Raw genomic sequence first — 19,920 nt, 5'->3', positions numbered from 1 at the left:
ATATGGCTAAATAAAACATGGCCAGGCGAGGTGGCTCATGCCTGTAGTAGAAAAAGCTTCATCTTTGAAAAAGAGGTATAGGTAAGTCGGCTAACATTCTTCAACACATTATAAGCAAAGAGAAATAATTTACAGTTATCTGGAAGGGCATACTTTCTCTTTTAAAATTAACATTAAGAACCAAACTAACCTCAGGTCATTTTAATTTCCTCCCACGACAGTATCTCATTCTAGCTAAACCACATTTACACACACTATTAGCAAACCTCCCCACCTCATAACAATTAGAATTGTCCTTGACTAGAGAGGAAATGTATGTAAAGTGGCTCTATCTCATTTTAAAGTGACAAAGAATGTATTTTCTCTCACAAATCACTACAGGATTTAAGACTATGATCTTTCTAGATAGATCAATTTTTTCATTCAATTAGCAAATATTTTTTGTGTATCTCCCATGTTCTGGTACTAGGCACTGGGACACAATGACCAGGATAGAAAAAGATCACTATCATGGAGCTTTCAATCATACAGGAATAAAGTGAATTTTGGAAATGTTAATTACATTTTAAGAGAATTCTCTCAAATCTAGGGGCAATTAGTAATATTTTAGAGGATAGAAATTAAATATTAATGGCCTTGATGCTCTACCAGATATTTCAAAAATAAATGGAAATAAATAGAAATAAGTACCAACTGTTACCCAGTTATGTCAAAATACTAAAAATATGTGTGGATAAATACCTGACCCTCCATAGAAAAGACAAGCACAAAACAGCAAAATAGTAGAGTTGGAGTTAAAAAAAAAAAGTCAAAGTATTTAAAATTACTTATACATGAGAAGCAGGAAACAATACTTCAATTATGTCTACTTTAACCAGATGCTCAGTCTATCAGACAATTCTGTCCAAAATGAACCTGTGCTTGCAGAAGAACACTTCCTTCTCTGTTTACATTTACATATAAATCAAGCATATAAAAAGGAATCACCCTTGTTTCCCCAGGAGTATTATAGAACAGAAGGAAACCCAGAGCCACAATTCCCCTACAGGGAATTATATTAAACAAAACATAGACTTTGGGCCAGGCACGGTGGCTCACACCTATAATCCCAGTACTTTGGGAGGCCAAGACAGGCAAATCACCTCAGGTCAGGAGTTCGAGACCAGCCTGGCCAACATGGTGAAACCCCTTCTCTACTAAAAATACAAAACTTAGCTGGGGTAGTGGAAGGTGCCTGTAATCCCAGCTACTCAAGAGGCTGAGGCAAGAGAATCGCTTGAACCCTGGAGGTGCAGATTGCAGTGAGCCAATATTGTGCCACTAAACTCAAGCCTGGGTGACAGCCTAGACTCCATTTCCAAAACACACACACACACACACACAGAGGCTTAGAATTATATAGTGAGCTCCATGTCTTCCTCACTCCATTGATTTGGGAACTTTAAAATCCATTGTATAGTAGCCACACATTCTTGTATTGGCACCAGATTGGCTAGACCCTAGGAAGGATCCGAGATGTTTCCAGAAGCAAAGGCGCTTACTGCCAGGCGTCCCCCATCTCCCGGAATCACCCGGAAGTCTAGAAGCCATCCGGCCCCACAGCGATCCCTTAAAAGTGCTGGCTTAGCGGGGGACGAATCTGTGTCTTCTTCCAAGCTCTAAATAGTTTGAAACCAACAGCTCTTCCGAAACACTATCATTTTCATCCCGGAAAAGCAAGTTCTCGCGAAAAGACGAGTTTCACGCTGGGCAGCGTAATTGCGCTATTGCGCCTGCGCGCGCCGGGGCTCCGCCCTTCCGGCCGGAGGGGCTGTCGCTCACATCCACCTCCCGCCCCGCGTCGTAACGTAGCACTTCCGTTTTCTCTGGGCAAGCGGTCGGACGCAGGGCCGGCGAAGTGCCGGGTCTGGTGCTCCGAGCTGCGCCTCTCGGCAAGATTTCGCGTTGCCCATCCTGGGCTTTCAGAAGTAATCGATAGTGGATCACTCTGCCAAGCGGCAGGAAGAATTAAGGAAACGACAAGGAGACGCTCGGCTGCCTGCCGCTTTGCTCCTTGCGGCCTCCTCTTCCCTTCGCTCCGGCCCGTTGAAACTGAACTTATAATCGTCACTGGATTGTAAGTACCCGAGGCGAAGAGAGCTCGCTGAGCCCTGATGTTTTGAGTGTCTGTTCCGGGAGAGTTTGTAAATTGAGAGTATCTCTGCTGGGCTTTCTGGGCCGAAAACCGTTCCGCGGGAGCCGCCATTTGCTTTCCTGCTCCCTAGCTAGGTAGCTCTCTCCGCGTTGTCCGGCAGCGGCACCTAGAGGTTGGGACTTGGCATTGCATCTGATTTAACGAACTTAAGTCTGTGGATAAGCCTTTGTGTTAATGACTGGTATTCGGTCACAGCATATTTAGAGAAAAGACTTGGAGCTTAAATAAAAACGAAGGCAAAATAGACGCTAAGCTGCTGATCTACAGAGAACTTCTTGTAATTAAAATATTTCAATTCATAGCGAACTGGTGTTTTAAACTATTGCAGTAGCTGGAACTTTTTACGGTAACCAGCATTTATTGGAGAAGTGAGTCACAAAGAAATAAAGATGAGTAAAAGCAAAGATGATGCTCCTCACGAACTGGAGAGCCAGTTTATCTTACGTCTGCCTCCAGAATATGCCTCTTCTGTGAGAAGGGCAGTACAGTCTGGTCATGTCAACCTCAAGGACAGACTGACAATTGAGTTACATCCTGATGGGCGTCATGGAATCGTCAGAGTGGACCGTGTTCCCTTGGCCTCAAAATTGGTAGACCTGCCCTGTGTTATGGAAAGCTTGAAAACCATTGATAAGAAAACCTTTTACAAGACAGCTGATATCTGTCAGATGCTTGTATCCACAGTTGATGGTGATCTCTATCCACCTGTGGAGGAGCCAGTTGCTAGCACTGATCCTAAAGCAAGCAAGAAAAAGGATAAGGACAAAGAGAAAAAGTTTATCTGGAACCACGGAATTACTCTGCCTCTGAAGAATGTCAGGAAGAGAAGGTTCCGAAAGACAGCAAAGAAGAAATATATTGAATCTCCAGATGTGGAAAAAGAAGTGAAACGATTGCTGAGTACAGATGCTGAAGCTGTTAGTACTCGGTGGGAAATAATTGCTGAAGATGAAACAAAGGAGGCAGAAAATCAAGGCCTGGATATCTCTTCTCCAGGAATGTCTGGTCACAGGCAGGGCCATGACTCATTAGAACATGACGAGCTTCGGGAGATATTCAATGACCTCAGCAGCAGCAGTGAGGATGAAGATGAGACCCAGCATCAAGATGAAGAAGATATAAACATCATTGACACTGAGGAAGATTTGGAGAGACAACTACAGGACAAGCTAAATGAATCAGATGAACAGCACCAGGAAAATGAGGGAACCAATCAGCTGGTTATGGGAATTCAGAAGCAGATTGACAACATGAAAGGCAAGCTCCAAGAGACCCAGGACAGGGCAAAACGACAAGAGGATCTCATCATGAAAGTGGAAAATCTGGCTCTCAAGAACAGATTTCAGGCTGTGCTGGATGAGCTCAAACAAAAGGAAGACCGAGAAAAGGAGCAACTCAGCTCTTTGCAAGAAGAGCTAGAATCACTCCTAGAGAAGTAAAAAGAACTGATACTTAATTTCAGTGTTCAGACTGGTCAGCATTAGAAAATTTTGGCTTCATTACTTGTACTGGATATTAAGACCTTGCACTTCCTAGTCCTTCTAATGCTGTGTGTTCTGTTAAGTTCTTTGATTTGTTTGTAGTTTTGTTTTTCAGCAAATTTACATTGTTTTGCTAGGTGTTCATCCTATAAGAAGCAGGATTGTATAGGCAGAAAAATGATTGTAGGAAAGTTGCAGGATTAGTGGAATGTATGGTTCAACCTTAGTTATAGCTCCACTGCAGGACTTTGCTGTTTCTCTGTTTTCTAGAAGCTGCTGTTGCTGCTTTATGATGACATGAGATCAATAAGAAGAACCTAGTCTAGAGACAATGATGCTAGTTTGCATATGTTTTCCCATGCAATAGCTGTTGTCCCAGTTACTCAAAGCAGTTTCCCATATGTAGAGATGCAAATTTTATTAAGTTGTTTCCAATACAATAAATAAAAGCATCTGTTTTTCACTTTATAGTGTGTCTTGTTCTTTCATGGTTGGTGGGAGTCAGGTCCCTTTTGAGGTGGTTTCGTGGTGGAGTTTAGTGACTAAGAAATTTGATCCAGTTCTGCAGGTAGAGGCAGTTGGGTTTATGAAAAAAAGCAACACAGCAAGGGTAAAGAAATTGGGAATTGTCATGTTTGCATCATATTAAGATTCCAATTCTATCTGATCTACTTGAAACCTGGGAAACATTAGATACAGAGCTTTCTTAAACTACCCTGATTTTTGTAGATGAAGGCCTTTGTGCCTTTTTTAAAAAGCTTGCTAAATCTACCTGCACAAAGTGTTGGAAACAAAGCAGTGGTTATCAAGTGCAGTCCAATGAACCATTCCATTAGTTTGGATTAAGATTTTATTTCTATTTTTCTTCAGTTGAGTTCCTATAATTAATAATCTGAGAACTGAGGTCATTTATCAATGTCATTTCATCAAAATTGCTCATAAAGTAAGTCGGTACCAAATTTCTCATGCTTTAAAGATAATCTAATGCCTCACAACATGAGCTATTTTTGAAAAATCAGTTACTGATAAAAGAGGCAGAGTTGTATGCAATTTGTTTCTGACAGGTTGGTTTATGAGAAACTTGGGTTTGAAAATAAAGTCCATTTTTTTTTTTTTTTTTGAGATGGAGTCTCTCTCTGTCGCCCAGGCTGGAGTGCAGTGGCATGATCTCGGCTCACTGCAAGCTCCGCTTCCTGGGTTCACACCATTCTCCTGCCTCAGCCTCTGGAGTAGGTGGGACTACAGGCGCCTGCCACCATGCCCAGCTGATTTTTTGTGTGTTTTTAGTAGAGACGGGGTTTCACTGTGTTAGCCAGGATGATCTAGGTCTCCTGACCTCGTGATCCACCCACCTCGGCCTCCCAGAGTGCTGGGATTACACGTGTGAGCCACCGCACCTGGCCTCTTTTTTTTTTTTTTTTTTTTTTTTTAAGACAAAGTTTTGCTCTTGTTGCCCAGGCTAGAGTGCAAGGGTGTGATCTCGGCTCACTGCAACCTCTGCCTCCTGGGTTCAAGCGATTTTCCTGCCCAGCCTCTTGAGTAGCTGGAATTAACAGGCATGCGCCCCCACACCTGGCTAGTTTTATATTTTCAGTAGACCCAGGGTTTCACCATGTTGGTCAGGCTGGTCTTGAACTCATGACCTCAGGTGATCTGCCCACTTTGGCCTCCCGAATTGGTAGGATTACAGGCCTGAGCCACCACACCCGGCCTAAAGTCCCTTTTACTTGTATCTGACAGGAAACTATATTAAAATGTTTTTTTAAAAAAACATCAGTTACCTAGTCCTCAGGTCTACAATTATATATGCTGACATTTGCAGGCTTCAGAAGGCTAATTTATCTTTTTTTTTTTTTTTGAGATGGAGTTTCCCTCTGTTGCCCAGGCTGGAGTGCAGTGGTGCGATCTTGGCTCACTGCAAGCTCCGCCTCCTGGGTTCACACCACTCTCCTGCCTGAGCCTCCTGAGTAGCTGGGACTACAGGTGCCCACCACTATGCCCCGCTAATTTTTTGCATTTTTTAGTAGAGACGGGGTTTTCACTACATTAGCCAGGATGGTCTCGATCTCCTGACCTGGTGATCTGCCCGCCTCGGCCTCCCAGAGTGGTGGGATTACAGGCATGAGCCACTGCACCTGGCCTGCTAATTTATCTTTTAACTGAAAACGTTTTTATAAGTTTGTTTTGTTTTGTTTTTTTTAGATGGAGTCTTGCTGTGGAGTGTGCAATGGTGTTATCTTGACTCACTGCAACCTCTGCCTCCCAGGTTCAAGCGATTCTCCTGCCTCAGCCTCCCGAGTAGCTGGGACTACAGGCATGCACTACCACACCCAGCTAATTTTTGTATTTTTAGTAGAGATGGGGTTTCACCATGTTGACCAGGATGGCCTTGATTTCTTGACCTTGTGATCCACCGCCTCAGCCTCTGAAAGTGCTGGGATTACAGGCGTGAGCCACCGTGCCTGGCCATGACTAAGATTTTAACACAGAATATGTAAGCTTAAGCAAGATTTCCCTCAATATCTAGGTTTTGTATTATGTCTTGAGGTTTCCAAATAATATATATTAAACAACAACAACAAAGTTTAGGATGCTAGGTGACAAAATTTCCTGTTTTGTTTATCTAGGTATTTTGCTACACTTAGAAGATTGACACCTGAAAAGCTCCCACCATATCTGGCTTTACAGTGGATCATTTATCTAAAGTAGTTTATTCTTACCAAGATCTCACCAATAGTGGCAGTTCCATCAATAACAGAAAGGAAAGATTCTAGATACAGTAACAAAATAGTATATTGATCTTACTATTCCTGTCTCAGTTATGAGTTCTAAATGGATTCTAAAATCCGCATTTCCAACTTTGATTCTTCTGTGCTTCAGATTTAGTTTAGCCAGATGTGTACTAGAAACATACTTGAAAGTATCTCAGGAAACTCAAGTCTACATGTTCAAAATGGCTGGGTGCAGTGGCTTATGCCTATAATCCCAACACCTTGGGAGGCTGAGGTGGGCAGATCACCTGAGGTCAGGAGTTAAAGACCAGCCTGGCCAACATGGCGAAACCCATCTCTTAAAAATACAAAAAAAAAATTAGCTGGGCATGGTTGTGGGCACTTGTAATCCCAGCTACTTGGGAGGGTGAGGCAGGAGAATAGTTTGAAACTGGGAGGCGGATGTTGCAGTGAGCTGAGCTTGTGCTACTGTACTCCAGCCTCGGCAACAGAGCAAAACTCCATCTCAAAAAAAGTACAGGTTCAAAATGGAACTCTTCCTCTTCCTTGAAAATTTGCTTTTCCTTTTGGGTTTCAGTAAAAATAAATGGCACACCACACATCCCAACTGTGGAAGCTGGACACTAGAGCCATAACTTTACATTTCTCCCTCTCCCTCGCTACTTCTGATTTTACTTCTTAAGAAGCTCTTCACTCACTCTACTTCATCCTTACAGCCACTGTCCTATTTCAAACCATTATCATCTATCAAATGGCAATAGCTTCTTTACCATCCAATTTAGTTTTCACTGCCACCAAAGTGATTTTTCAGAGACATACTTGATTGTGTTACTACCACGCTGACAACCCTTCAGTGACATCTTATTGCTCTCAGGGCTCGGTTTATATTTCACAAAAAGATGCGCAAGATTATGAGTGCTCCACTTACCTTTTCAGCCTCAGCTCCACATTCATTCACTATATGGTCAATCCACTCTGAACCTACATTTTTTTCAAGGAACTTATTCTCCCACTCCTGGGCCATAGATCATTGTAACAAGCTGTTCACTCCACCTAGATGAGTTTACCCTTTGTCTGAGTCCTACTTAACCCTCAGGTCTCAACCTAAGTGTCACTTCAGCAAGGCTTTCCTGACCCCTTTCTCCCTCTAGGTTAAGCACCCTATTATGACTTTGTACTTTGTGCTTCCCTCTCTCATGTATTTGACAGACATTTTGTGTGTGTGTGTGTGTGTCTGTGTCTGTGCCAAACTACAATCACTGGATATGCAGTGATGAACGAAGCATTTAGTGTCTATAAGCTCATGCACTCCATGGTCTACTGGGATGAGTATCTGTTATAACTAAATGTAAATTACCTTTGTTCATGTCTCCTGCTTGGCTTTAAATTTACTGAGATATTTTGCTTCATTAGTGACTGTAAACTTACTAAAGAATAGTAGAGAGATCAAAAGCTTAACATCAACACATATCATGCATGGTTTGTATACTAGCTCAGTTACCTATTGTGTGACCTTGCGCAGGTAGCAATCTGTTTACCTCAATTTTCTCATCTCCAAAGTGGAGGCAATAATACTACCTACCTCATAGGGTTATTGGGCTGTTGGCTGCTGGCTGCTGAATCATATAAATGACTTATTTAGAACAATGCCTGGAACATAGTAAGTAAACACAGAAGTAAATTTACCATTATTACAACCCATTAGGGTATGGACCATAACAGATACTAAATAATTGAAGAGTGACTGAAATGTTAGAAAAAGTGTTTATAGGGAAACAACTATTCTAAATGTAATTGATTTCAAATTTAAGAAATTTTGGAGATCATTTGGAGATCAAATTCAGATGGGAAAAAAATTTCTAAATGAAAGCTTATAAATTAGATTACAGCAGAAACAGTTTGCTTCAAATTTATCTGCAGCATAAACAAATTTACTCAGCTCTTTTCTCCTACAGTTTAGCACTTACATTTCTCTTTTCTTGGAATAGTCGCCAGATGTTGTCATAGATAGCTTTTTGTCACTGAAGGCCCAGCTCAACCCTTATTTTCTCTGGTAACTATCTGGCCATTCAATCTAATTCTTAAGAAGCGTGTGATTTAGATATTTCATCAAGTCAGGTGCCATGTCAAGTGCAGTGGTCTTCATTAAAAAGTTGGAAGGTTCTTTGCCACTATTTTCTAATATAAGTGTTCTGGAGGATATGTGCTTAAAATAGAAGCAGCATCATTTTGGTTAGTTGGAATCAGGGAAATGGTTTTAATTGGTTAAGATTGCCTATTATCATGGGCAATGTTACAGTATATGCTTGGCTCTGTTTTCTCCAAGTCAAACTGTATAGTCAAATGTATTTCATAGAACTTGACCACAGGGAATCTGTCTCTGTTATTTGTGTTTTTATGCCTGACAATTCATTGAAGGTATTAATGTTCTTGTACTGATCCCTGGCCTTGGTGTTATGCAGTATGGTTTCCAATGTAATATTTTCCTCCATATAGCTTTGTTTAATGGAACTGGGGCATACTGGGACACTGTCATTTACATTTATCTTTAGTTATGGGTATGTGGGCTTCTCTCACTGTTTCACCTCTGGTGGTCACAGTGAGATAATGAAAGACTTGCTCTTCCTCTTCTAAATTATTCTGTAAGATCAGCTACATGGTGGTGTCTCTTTTTCTAATTTTAATATCTAGGGAAAAATAAGCATTGCTTTTCAAATTCTAGTTTGCAGACAACATATTCTCATGTGGAAGTTTCAGGTACCCTTTAACTGGAAACTCATGTCAGGCAATAGTCTTATACTCATTTTAATGGATGTCTTTCTACTTGTAAAAGAATACCCAACTGGGCACGGAGGTCACACCTGTAATCCCAGCACTTTGGAGGCCAAGGCAGGTGGATTGCCTGAGGTCAGGAGGTCAAGACCAGCCTGACCAACAAGGTGAAACCCCACCTCTACTAAAAATACAAAAATTAGCTGGCTGTGGTGGCAGGCACCTGTAGTCCCAGCTACTCAGGAGGCTGAGACAGGAGAATTGCTTGAACCCAGGAGGCGGATATTGCAGTGAACCGAGATTGCGCCACTGCGCTCCAACCTGGGTGACAGCGAGACTGCATCTCAAAAAAAAAAAAAAAGGTATTATGATTGTCACTTATAACTAGAATTTCACTATCTGTTTGGTTTTTCAACATCTGCAGATATTTTCAATATCAGCATTGGTTTTGTACTATTTTTCTTTTTCTTTTCTTTTTTTTTTTTTTGAGACAGAGTCTTGCTCTGTCGCCCAGGCTGGAGTGCAATGGCGTGATCTTGGCTCACTGCAAGCTCCACCTCACAGGTTCATGCCATTCTCCTGCCTCAGCCTCCTAAGTAGCTGGGACTACAGGCACCCACCACCACACCCGGCTAATTTTGTATGTTTTTAGTAGAGACGGGGTTTCACCGTGTTAGCCAGGATGGTCTCAATCTCCTGACCTCGTGATCCTCGGCCTCCCAAAGTGCTGGGATTACAGGCATGAGCCACCGCGCCCGGCCGTACAGTTTTTCAAAATGTATAAGGCCTTGGCTTTTCTCACCATGTGTGTCTTCATAATTACTGTTGCTTTTGAAACAAATGGCCCCATTCAGTAAGCTTCACATTAAATGTGTTCTACCTTAAGAGACAATGTCCTGAGAGAGTACTATTCTGAAGTCCTTGGTTGTTATTCGTGAGAAAGACTTATCTCATTTCAGGTACATTTTATGAAGAATGATCAGCAGGGCTGGGCGCAGTGGCTCACTCCTGTAATCCCAGCACTTTGGGAGGCTGAGGCAGGCAGATCACTTGAGGCCAGGAGTTCAAGACCAGCCTGGCCAACATGGTGAAACCCTGTCTCTACTAAAAATACAAAAAATTAGCTGGGCATGGTGGTGGGTGCCTGTAATCCCAGCTACTTGGAAGGCTGAGGCAGAACAATTGCTTAAACCTGGGAGGCAGAGGTTGCAATGAGCCAAGATCTGGCCACTGCACTCCAGCCTGGGCGACAGAGCAAGACCTTGTCTCAGAAAAAAAAAAAAAAAAAAAAAAAAATGCTCACCAGAATAAGCCCACTGCAGGGGCAGTGTCGCAATTCAGCCATTTTCAGGTACTTCTTAATTCCTCAAATTTCTCTAACATCTGTGCTTCAGTTTCTTTTTCTTATAGTAGCTAGTACATTGACTCCCATTAATAGCAGGCATATGGTTAATGTAGCACATTCATTTTTTAAAATTCTGTTCTTTCCATTGCCATATGTGGTTTCTATATTGTATCTCCTTGTAGAAGAGCCAAAGGGGAAAGATTAGATATCTCTCTTTTCTGTCCTTCATAAATGAGCAGCTAAATTCAGAATACAAAGTAAGTTACTGTACTAACATGAGAGAATTGAAAGCAAAACAACAGTCCAGTATTGACTTTCCAAGTGCACGTATTCCAAGTCAATACTAGACAATAAACGCATGAAGAGAAGAGCAAGAAATAAGCAAGAAAGGAGCACTTACCTGGTAAAACATTTCTCCTTTCTTGCTTATTTCTTGCTCTTCTCTTCATGCATTTATTCACTTGGTCCCATTAAGACTCTCATTTCCCCTATCAATATTTATGATATATTTTTATACAATCCTAACATTTTTTTCTTATAAAGAAAGCATAGTCCTAAGCAGAAAAAGTAACTTTTCATGGGTATCCTTGTCATTGGGATATTCTTTTCTAGGCAAGAGCTACATTTCCTGGATTTATTTCCATTTCCTACATATCCTTAACTCAATGCCCATCCTTCCTATTCACCTGAAGCCTGAGAGTGACCCTTCTGTGGAAATTATCTCCCACATTCTCTCTACAATCTTCTCTTAGATTTTTTTTTTTTTTTTTTTCTCACAGGTACTCTGATAGCTAGCCTCCAAAATGGCTCCCATTGATTCTTACCTTCTGGTATTAATCTTGTATAGTCCCCTCCTACATTGAATGGGAATGTCCTGAGTAAACGATAAGCTATTGCAGAAATAATGATTTGTGACTTGGGCAAGGCGAGGTCATAAAAGGCGTGACTTTTGCTTGCTCTCTCTTGGATCACTCACTCCAAGGGAAATCAGCTACAATATTGTGGGGACACTCTTTGGAGAGGTGCAAGTGGTGAAAAACTGAGGCCTTCTTGTGAACAGCCAGCAGAACTTGCCAGACATGTGAGTGATCCATCTTGGAATCAGATTTTCCAGCCCCTGGTCAAGGCTTCAGATGACTGAAACTGTAACTGACATCTTGACTGAAACCTCATGAGAGACCCCAAAGTGAGAAATACCCAGCTAAGCTGCTCCTAAATTCCTGATCCACAGAAACTATATGACATATAAATGCTTGTAGTTCTTTTATTTCACTTCATTTTGGAGTAATTTCTGATGCAGCAGCAGATAACCAATACAAATTTTTGCTACCTACCTAGAAGGGAGGTGCTGCCATAAAAATATAAAGTGTGAGAGTGGCTTTGAAATCAGGTCTGCACGTGGAGAGAAACTGCTCTGGAATTTTGGACACACAGAAACTATGGGATATAACAAATGTTTATTGTGTTTTAATGCCACTAAGTTTTGGGAGTGATTTATTGCACATAAGTATATAAGTAATGCCTGTACATAAATGTCATTTGAAAAAAAATAAACAGAATTTGTTAGAAGAGTAGATGGAAATAGTACATGGAGAGCCTTCGACTCTTAAATTCAAGATCTAGTATTGGTCCCCTGGTACAAGTGTCTAGAAAAAAAAGATATAATACTGGGTGTTGCTATCAAGTGGGAGCAATTGTTATTTCTGTGTGTTCTTGATCTGAGAGACAAAGTGAAGAAAAGTGTAATATTGTGATACATGTATTTGGTCTTTGACTGGTTTCCTGGTATACAACTGCTAAAATCCTTAGAAACTCCAAAGTGATGTCTTTTTCTATGCTAATGATTGACTTGAAGGTTGGCAGCCCCTAGGTAGCCTTAGGATGAGGTCTGGTGGCCAGAAAGACCAAGACAGGATTAGGATCAACCTCTAGAGAAAGGGAGAGGGGCTGGAGGTTAAGCTGATCACCACTGGCCAATTATTCAATCAACCACTCTTGTGTAATGAAGCCTCCATAAAAACCCTGGGTTCAGCAAGCTGTTTGATAGCTAAACACATGGAGTTTCTTGGAGGATGGAGCCCTGGGGAAGGCATGGAAGTTCTGTGCCTCTTTGCCTGTGTCTCACCTTATGCAGCATTTCATCTGTGTCATTTTGTAATATATCTTATAGTAAACCAGTAAACATGTTTCCCTGAGTCCTGTGAGCAGCTCTAGTGAATTAAACCCAAAGAGGGGCAATAGCAACGTCAACATGAAGCTGGTCTATCAGAAGTTCTGGAGCCCCAGACTTATGCCTGGTGTCTGAGGTGGGAGTGGGGTGGGGTGGGGTGCAGTCTTGGATACTGAGCACTTACCCTGTGGGATCTAATGCTTTCTCCAGGTAGATAGTGTTGGAATTAGATTGGAAAACACCCAGCTGGTGTCTGCTGTAGAACTGATGAACTGTAGCCCAGTGGGATCCATATATTTTGATTTCACTCTCAGAAAAGGGAAGGGGGAAAAAAGGTTTTGTTTTGTCTTGTTTTGCTGTGTCACCCAGGTTGGAATGCAGTGAAATGCTTTTTATGGAGGCAAAGATAGCCTAGCATGGCTGTTCATACAGCTAAAGAAGATAAAATAGCAATGTAGAACTTAATCCATTTATTTGCAATGAAAGATAAAAGATGTAAAATATTTTTTAAATCTCAGATAACACCTTTACAGTAAATAACCTTAATTATATGTTTTAGGCTCTCTCTATAATGAAATAGTAATGCAGAGTATATGCCATATCACTAGACTTGGAATGCCTTGGACTTGTTTATATTTATTACACATATAATGGGCTCCCTTTGTCTTAAGGTCTACATCTAATGGCTAAACCATTTCCAAATATCTGTTTCATTTGCCATTCAGTATTTATTTTTAGACTACAGGAAGCTTCAAAGGAAAAATTCTAATTTATATTAGGTGACCATGGCAAAATCTACTTAATATGTTATTATTTAAATAATTTCTGGGCTGAGTGCAGTGCCTTATTTCTGTAATCCCAGCTCTTTGGGAGGCTGAGACAGGAGGATCACTTGAGCCCAGGAATTTGAGACCAGCCTGGGCAACATAGTGATAATCTATCTCTACAAAAAATAAAAAAATTAGCTGGGTGTGATGGTGCACACCTCTGGCACCATTAGCTACTTGAGAGGCTAAAATGGAAGGATTGCTTCAGCCTGAGAGGTTGAGGCTACAGTGAGCCATGATTGTGCTACTGCATTCTGGCCTGGGCAACAGAGCAAGACAAATCAAAACAAAACCCTTTTCCCCCCTTCCCTTTCCTGAGAGTGAAATCAAAACATAGAAAAAAATTCCTCAACTATGACATGCGGGATTTAAAAATCTTAATTAAGTTTTATATTTTCAAATTGCAGATTGTTCTCATCCTCTCTGCTTTACCTAAGAGGCTGCTAAGTAAAACAACAGAAAGGATTTTTAAAAGATGTTAACCTCTAAAGACAAAGACAATAGGAAATGAGACAACAATGGGGAGAGATGTCAACCCATTATCGGAAGGCCAAAACAGAGAAATGATAAATGAATTCATAGATCAGAAAAAGTTACATGCTAAATGTCTGCAAGTAGTTATGCCAAAGAGAGACAAACCCACTTGATAGAGCCTTGTAAGAGGCAAAATTTTTGCAAGCAGAGGATTCCAGGGAAGGTGGGAAAGTGTAGGGTTAGAGATGTGAGATTCATTAAAGTCTGTGTTCAGAGTTGTTGGGTGTCCAGGATCTTTATCCCACTCTATGAAGCCAGATAACTCTTTCCATCCCACAGAAGATGGAAATGTTATTTTCTTGATAAATTGAACCAAAGAAGGCCCAAACTCAGAGAAAGTAGGCACAGTATCAAATAAAGAAAAAATTATGTGAAAATCTATATATTTACTCCAGGTGTGCCACCCCTCTTCCCCTGTCTTGTTCTCTTTAAATCAGTATCTAGGTTTATAACCTACCTCTCCCCCACCACAGCCTACACACACGGAGTCAAGATTGGTAGAGCACTCTCTGAAGAAACTATGTGGTCCCAGAGAAAAGAACTGCAACTGCTGACATTTGGGCATTTCCCAAAGAAAAGCCCAGGTTACTATTTACCACAGTGAACACTACCTGGTGACAAATTATTCATGCACAATTTGCTTTTCAGTACCTCATTAAAAAAAATTTTTTTTTTTTAAATTTTCTCAGAGACCTTTGTTCTGAAGTACCTCACTTTTAATTCACAATCAAGGATAATTAGACAAGGAAAGTTTTCTAAATGAAAGAGAGAATGCTTTCAGCCTACTTTCTTCCTCCGAGATTTTGTTTTTACTACACATGGCCAACTACGGCTTGGAATGTAAGCCTAGAGAGAATTCATTCCAATGCTGGGATTATAAACATCTGGGAGGAAAAAGTGTGTCCTGACAGTGGTGTCCTCACTAATGTCCAAAAAACATCTTGCCTTGAAAGCTAGACATGTCATTTATATCCTGAACTTCTACTTCTTTTTAAATTTAATTTCATTTTAGATTCAAGGAGTACACGTGCAGGTTTATTTCATGGGTATGTTGTGTAATGCTGAGGTCTGGGCTTCTAGTGAACCCATCACCCAAATAGTGAACATAGTACCCAACAGGTAGGTTTTCAACCCTCAATCCCTCCCACCCTCCCCACTTTTGGAGTTCCCAGTGTCTGTTACTCCCATCTTTATGTCTTTGTGTACCCATTGTTTAGCTCCCACTTACATAAGTGAGAACATGCAGTATTTGATTTTCTGGTTCTAAGATATTTCACTTAGAATAACAGCCTCCAGCTCCATCCATGTTGTGAAGGACAAGATTACATTCTTTTTCATGGCTGCATAGTATTCCATGGTATACATATACCACATTTATACAATCAACTATTGATGAACACTTATGTTGATTCTGTGACTTTCTTATTATGAATAGTGCTGCCATAAACATATGAGTGTAGATGTTTTCTGTTTTTTTGTTTGTTTGTTTGTTTGTTTTTTGAGACAGGGTCTTGTTTTGCCACCCAGGCTGGATCATAATTCACTGCAGCCTCCACCTCCTCAGCTCAGTCAATCCTCCCATCTCAGCCTCCTGTGTAGCTGCCACTACAGGTTCATGCCACCATGCACGGCTACTTTTTGTATTTTTTTTGTAGAGATGGCATTTTGCCATGTTGTCCAGGCTGGTCCGGAGCTCCTGGGCTCAAGCGATCCACCTGGCTTGGGCTCCCAAAATTCTGGGATTACAGGTGTGAGTCACTGTCCCTGGCACAGGTGTCTTTTTGATAAAATGATTTCTTTTCCTTTGGGTAGATATCCAATAGGGGATTGCTGGGTTGAATGGGTGTTCTATTTTTAGTTCTTTGAGAAATCTCCCTACTGCTTTCCATAGGGGTTGAACTATTTTACTTTCCCACCAACAGTGTATAAGCGACAGATTTCTACTTCTGCATGAGGCTGTGTGGGTCCTCAAAGAGAACCTCAAAACTTAGAAAGCATAGTGCTGAGCCACCCAGCTTTTTTCTATCAAGTTTCTTAGCAATGCAGTATATAAATACTATCCATTTTCCAAGTTGATTTTATAGTGCTGTGTTCTACCTTCAGAAATGATAAGGACTCCTCGTTTCACCAGTTCCCAGGGCTGCAACCCCAGATCCTTGGGGATGTTGCCATGTGATAGCATTTCTCCAGCTCCACAGGAAAGCAGTAGCACATCTCCAGGGCTAAGGACTCCCACAGTGCCCTACCCCTCTCCGCATCCCCCAGGAAAGTGAGGAGCATGGGCAGCTCACTGAGGGTTTTCTGATCAAAAGCAGTCACTGTTTCTCATGTAGCAACCCTCAGATCATTTTGTTACTGGAAAGGGGTCCCGATCCAGACCCAAGAGATGGTTCTTGGATCTCTGCAAGAAATAATTTGGGGCAAGTTCATAGAGTAAAGTGAAAGCAAGTTTATTAGAGAAGTAAAGAAGCAAAAGAATGGCTACTCCATAGGCATAGCAGCAGCCTGGGCGACTTGACTAAGGATACTTATAGTTGTTTATTGAACATAAACTAAACAAGGGGTGGATTATTCATGAGGTTTCTGAGAAAGGGGTCCAAAGTTACCGGAAATGAGGATTTCTCGCCCTTTTTAGACCATATAGGGTCACTTCCTGTTGTTGCCATGGCATCTGTAAGTGGTCACGGTGCTGGTGGGCATGTCTTTTAGCATGCTAATGCATTATAATTGGCGTATAATGAGCAGTAAGGACGACCAGAGGTCACTTATTATGCCATCTTGAATCTGGTGGGATTTGGCTGGCTTCTTTACTGAAAACTGTTTTATCAGCAAGGTCTTTGTGAACCGTATCTTGTGCCGGCCTTCTATCTCATCCTGTGACTTAGAATGCCTATCTTCCTGGGAATGCAGTCCAGTAGGTCTCGGCCTTATTTTACTCAGTCCCTAGTCAAGATGGAGTTGCTCTGGTTCCAGCGCCTCTGATAGTTTGTCTTCTCTGCTTTATTTTTTGTAGGCCGGAGCAGGGGTCTCATTTTGCTGCCCAACCTAGTCTTGAACTCCTAGGCTCAAATGATCCTCCCTCCGCAGCCTCTCCAAGTGTTGGGATTACAGGCATGAGCCACTGCACCTGGCCTGTCTTATCTACTTTAAAGCAATTTTTCTGTAGACTGACCCTCTGAATTCAGGCTCTATTCAAGTGAGGGCATCTTCTTTTCGGTTTGTTTGTTTTTGTTTTTTGCATGGTAGGAAGCATGGGACAGGCTGGGTGCGGTGGTTCATGCTTGTAATCCCCAGCACTTTGGTAGGCCAGTGGGTAGATTGCTTGAGCTCAGGAGTTCGAGACTAGCCTGGGCAACATGGCAAACCCTGTCTGTGCAATACAAATTTAGCCACCACTCTGGAGACTAGAAGGTCTGTAGTCCTTCTAGTCTCAGCTACTCAGGAGTGATCAAAAGTGATCCCGGGAGATTGGGGCTGCAGTGAGCCGGGATAGCGCCACTGAACTCCAGCCTAGGCGATGGAGTGAGACCCTGACTCAAAAACAGAAAAGAAGCAGGGCTGGCTGATTAGGACAGCATTTCTTTTGCCGCCAGTTGAACAGTGGTGTCTAGAGTTTCCGGCCATAATTGCAAGAATTTATCGAAAAGCTTTAAATGTTTTCTTGGTTTTGGTTTTGTTTTGAGACAGAATCTCGCTCTGTTGCCCACCCTGGAGTGCAGTGGCGCAATTACAGCTCACTGTAGCATCGACCTCCTGGGTTCAAGCGATCCTCGCCTCATTCTCCTGGATAATTGGGACCACAGGCGCGCGCCATCGTGCCTGGGTTTGTTTGTTTTTGTAGATATGGAGCCTTGCCATATTGCCCAGGCTGGTCTCGATCTCCTGGGCTCAAGCGATCCTAACACCTCCGCCTCCCAAAGTGCTGGGATACAGGAGTGAGCCACCGCGCCCAGTCACAGTACACCAAAAGTATTTATTCGGTCAGCGTCCCCCGCCTGCGGGCGCAGGGATAGCGGGTCCAGGCTGGAGGCGGCTGGAGGCCCCGCCAGTGAGCCAGGAGCCGCAGGAACGCTAGTGAGCCGCGCGCGGGGCCGGCAGCTGGGGGTTATTTCAGTGCGCGGGGAGAGGGCGGCCCGCGGCCCAGCGTGGAGTTAAGCGGCCTCCCCCGCACTGGGGTGAGAGCCCAGAACAGGCGGCAGAGCCACCCCGCAACCCCCAACCCCAATCCCCGCGCTCGCTGCGGCTGGACGTGAAAAGACGGTCCCATGCTCTGGGGAGTTAGTAGCCTTCCACTGGTACCTTCAGAAGAGTGAGCGAACATGAAGTCCAGTCCTGGCATCCAAGCCGCCATCGACCTCACAGCGGGGGCCGCAGGGGGGACAGCGTGTGTACTGACCGGGCAGCCCTTCGACACAATAAAAGTGAAGATGCAGACGTTCCCCGACCTGTACAAGGGCCTCACCGACTGCTTCCTGAAGACATACACCCAAGTGGGTCTCAGGGGCTTCTACAAGGGCACCGGCCCGGCACTTATGGCCTACGTTGCTGAAAACTCGGTCCTCTTCATGTGCTACGGGTTCTGCCAGCAGTTTGTCAGGAAAGTGGCTGGAATGGACAAGCAGGCAAAGCTGAGTGATCTCCAGACTGCAACCGCGGGGTCCTTTGCCTCTGCATTTGCTGCACTGGCTCTCTGCCCCACCGAGCTTGTAAAGTGCCGGCTACAGACCATGTATGAAATGGAGATGTCAGGGAAAATAGCAAAAAGCCATAATACAATTTGGTCTGTCGTGAAGGGTATCCTTAAAAAGGATGGCCCCTTGGGCTTCTACCATGGACTCTCGAGTACTCTACTTCAAGAAGTACCGGGTTATTTCTTTTACTTTGGTGGCTATGAACTGAGCCGATCGTTTTTGGCATCAGGGAGATCAAAAGATGAACTAGGCCCTGTCCATTTGATGTTAAGTGGTGGAGTTGCTGGAATTTGCCTCTGGCTTGTCGTGTTCCCAGTGGATTGTATTAAATCCAGAATTCAAGTTCTTTCCATGTATGGAAAACAGGCAGGATTTATTGGTACCCTCTTAAGTGTTGTGAGAAATGAAGGAATAGTAGCCTTATATTCTGGACTGAAAGCTACTATGATTCGAGCAATCCCTGCCAATGGGGCACTATTTGTGGCCTATGAATACAGCAGGAAGATGATGATGAGCCAGTTGGAAGCATACTGAAGTGTCTTGGTGAACCTGGATCTGAGTCCGTGAGTTTGAGTACTACAGTTCATCACAGGTTTCAACAGAATACAAGACCAATGCCGAATTTTGACTTCATGGGAATTTTGGTTTTATCTTCCCTTCTTCTACCCTAAATCTTAACTTTATGAAAGGGCCTCTATTTTACATCATATAATTTCTGCCCACAATTGTATTGAAATAGGAAAGTTGCTGCTCTTGCACTTGCTGGAATGTACAGGACAGGCTGGTTGGCCCTATGTACCTAATTCGAAAAACTAAATATCACGCTGCCAGGGCCTTTGCATAAAGCTGTTTGTGTGTACATGCAGTTTGGATGATTCTATGTCATGAGTGAAACAATTTGGTTCTATGTATAATCTCAAATATTACCCCCCCAAACCCAGAATTGACCATATTTTGTGAAGATAGGTGTGAATGATTGCTTAGGATCTCTTTTTTTTTTTTTTGGAGACGGAGTCTCACTCTGTCACTCGGGCTGGAGTGCTGTGGCGTGATCTCGGCTCACTGCAACCTCCGCCTCCCTGGTTCAAGTGATTCTCCTGCCTCAGCCCCCTGAGTAGCTGGGATTACAGGTGCCCACCACCACACCTGGCTAATTTTTGTATTTTTAGTAGGG

The 19,920-nt window shown here is 42.7% G+C and overlaps 2 protein-coding genes across 2 annotated transcripts; both read left to right on the top strand.

Moving 5' to 3' along the window:
- The first annotated feature begins 1,858 nt into the window (after positions 1 to 1,858).
- On the top strand, positions 1,859 to 4,143 carry TAF7 (TATA-box binding protein associated factor 7). Its single transcript, XM_010388223.2, has one exon. The coding sequence runs from the start codon at positions 2,584 to 2,586 to the stop codon at positions 3,631 to 3,633; it is 1,050 nt and encodes a 349-aa protein (XP_010386525.1). The 5' UTR covers positions 1,859 to 2,583; the 3' UTR covers positions 3,634 to 4,143.
- Positions 4,144 to 18,182: 14,039 nt separating this feature from the next.
- On the top strand, positions 18,183 to 19,605 carry SLC25A2 (solute carrier family 25 member 2). Its single transcript, XM_010388222.2, has one exon. It carries the CDS (start codon positions 18,375 to 18,377, stop codon positions 19,278 to 19,280), a length of 906 nt encoding a protein of 301 aa, XP_010386524.1. The 5' UTR covers positions 18,183 to 18,374; the 3' UTR covers positions 19,281 to 19,605.
- The last annotated feature ends 315 nt before the right edge of the window (positions 19,606 to 19,920 follow it).

Source organism: Rhinopithecus roxellana, chromosome 3 (genome assembly GCF_007565055.1).
Source record: "Rhinopithecus roxellana isolate Shanxi Qingling chromosome 3, ASM756505v1, whole genome shotgun sequence".
Lineage (NCBI taxonomy): Eukaryota > Metazoa > Chordata > Mammalia > Primates > Cercopithecidae > Rhinopithecus > Rhinopithecus roxellana.
Note: the sequence above shows the minus strand (reverse complement) of the source record. Positions and strands in the feature narration are given on the sequence as shown.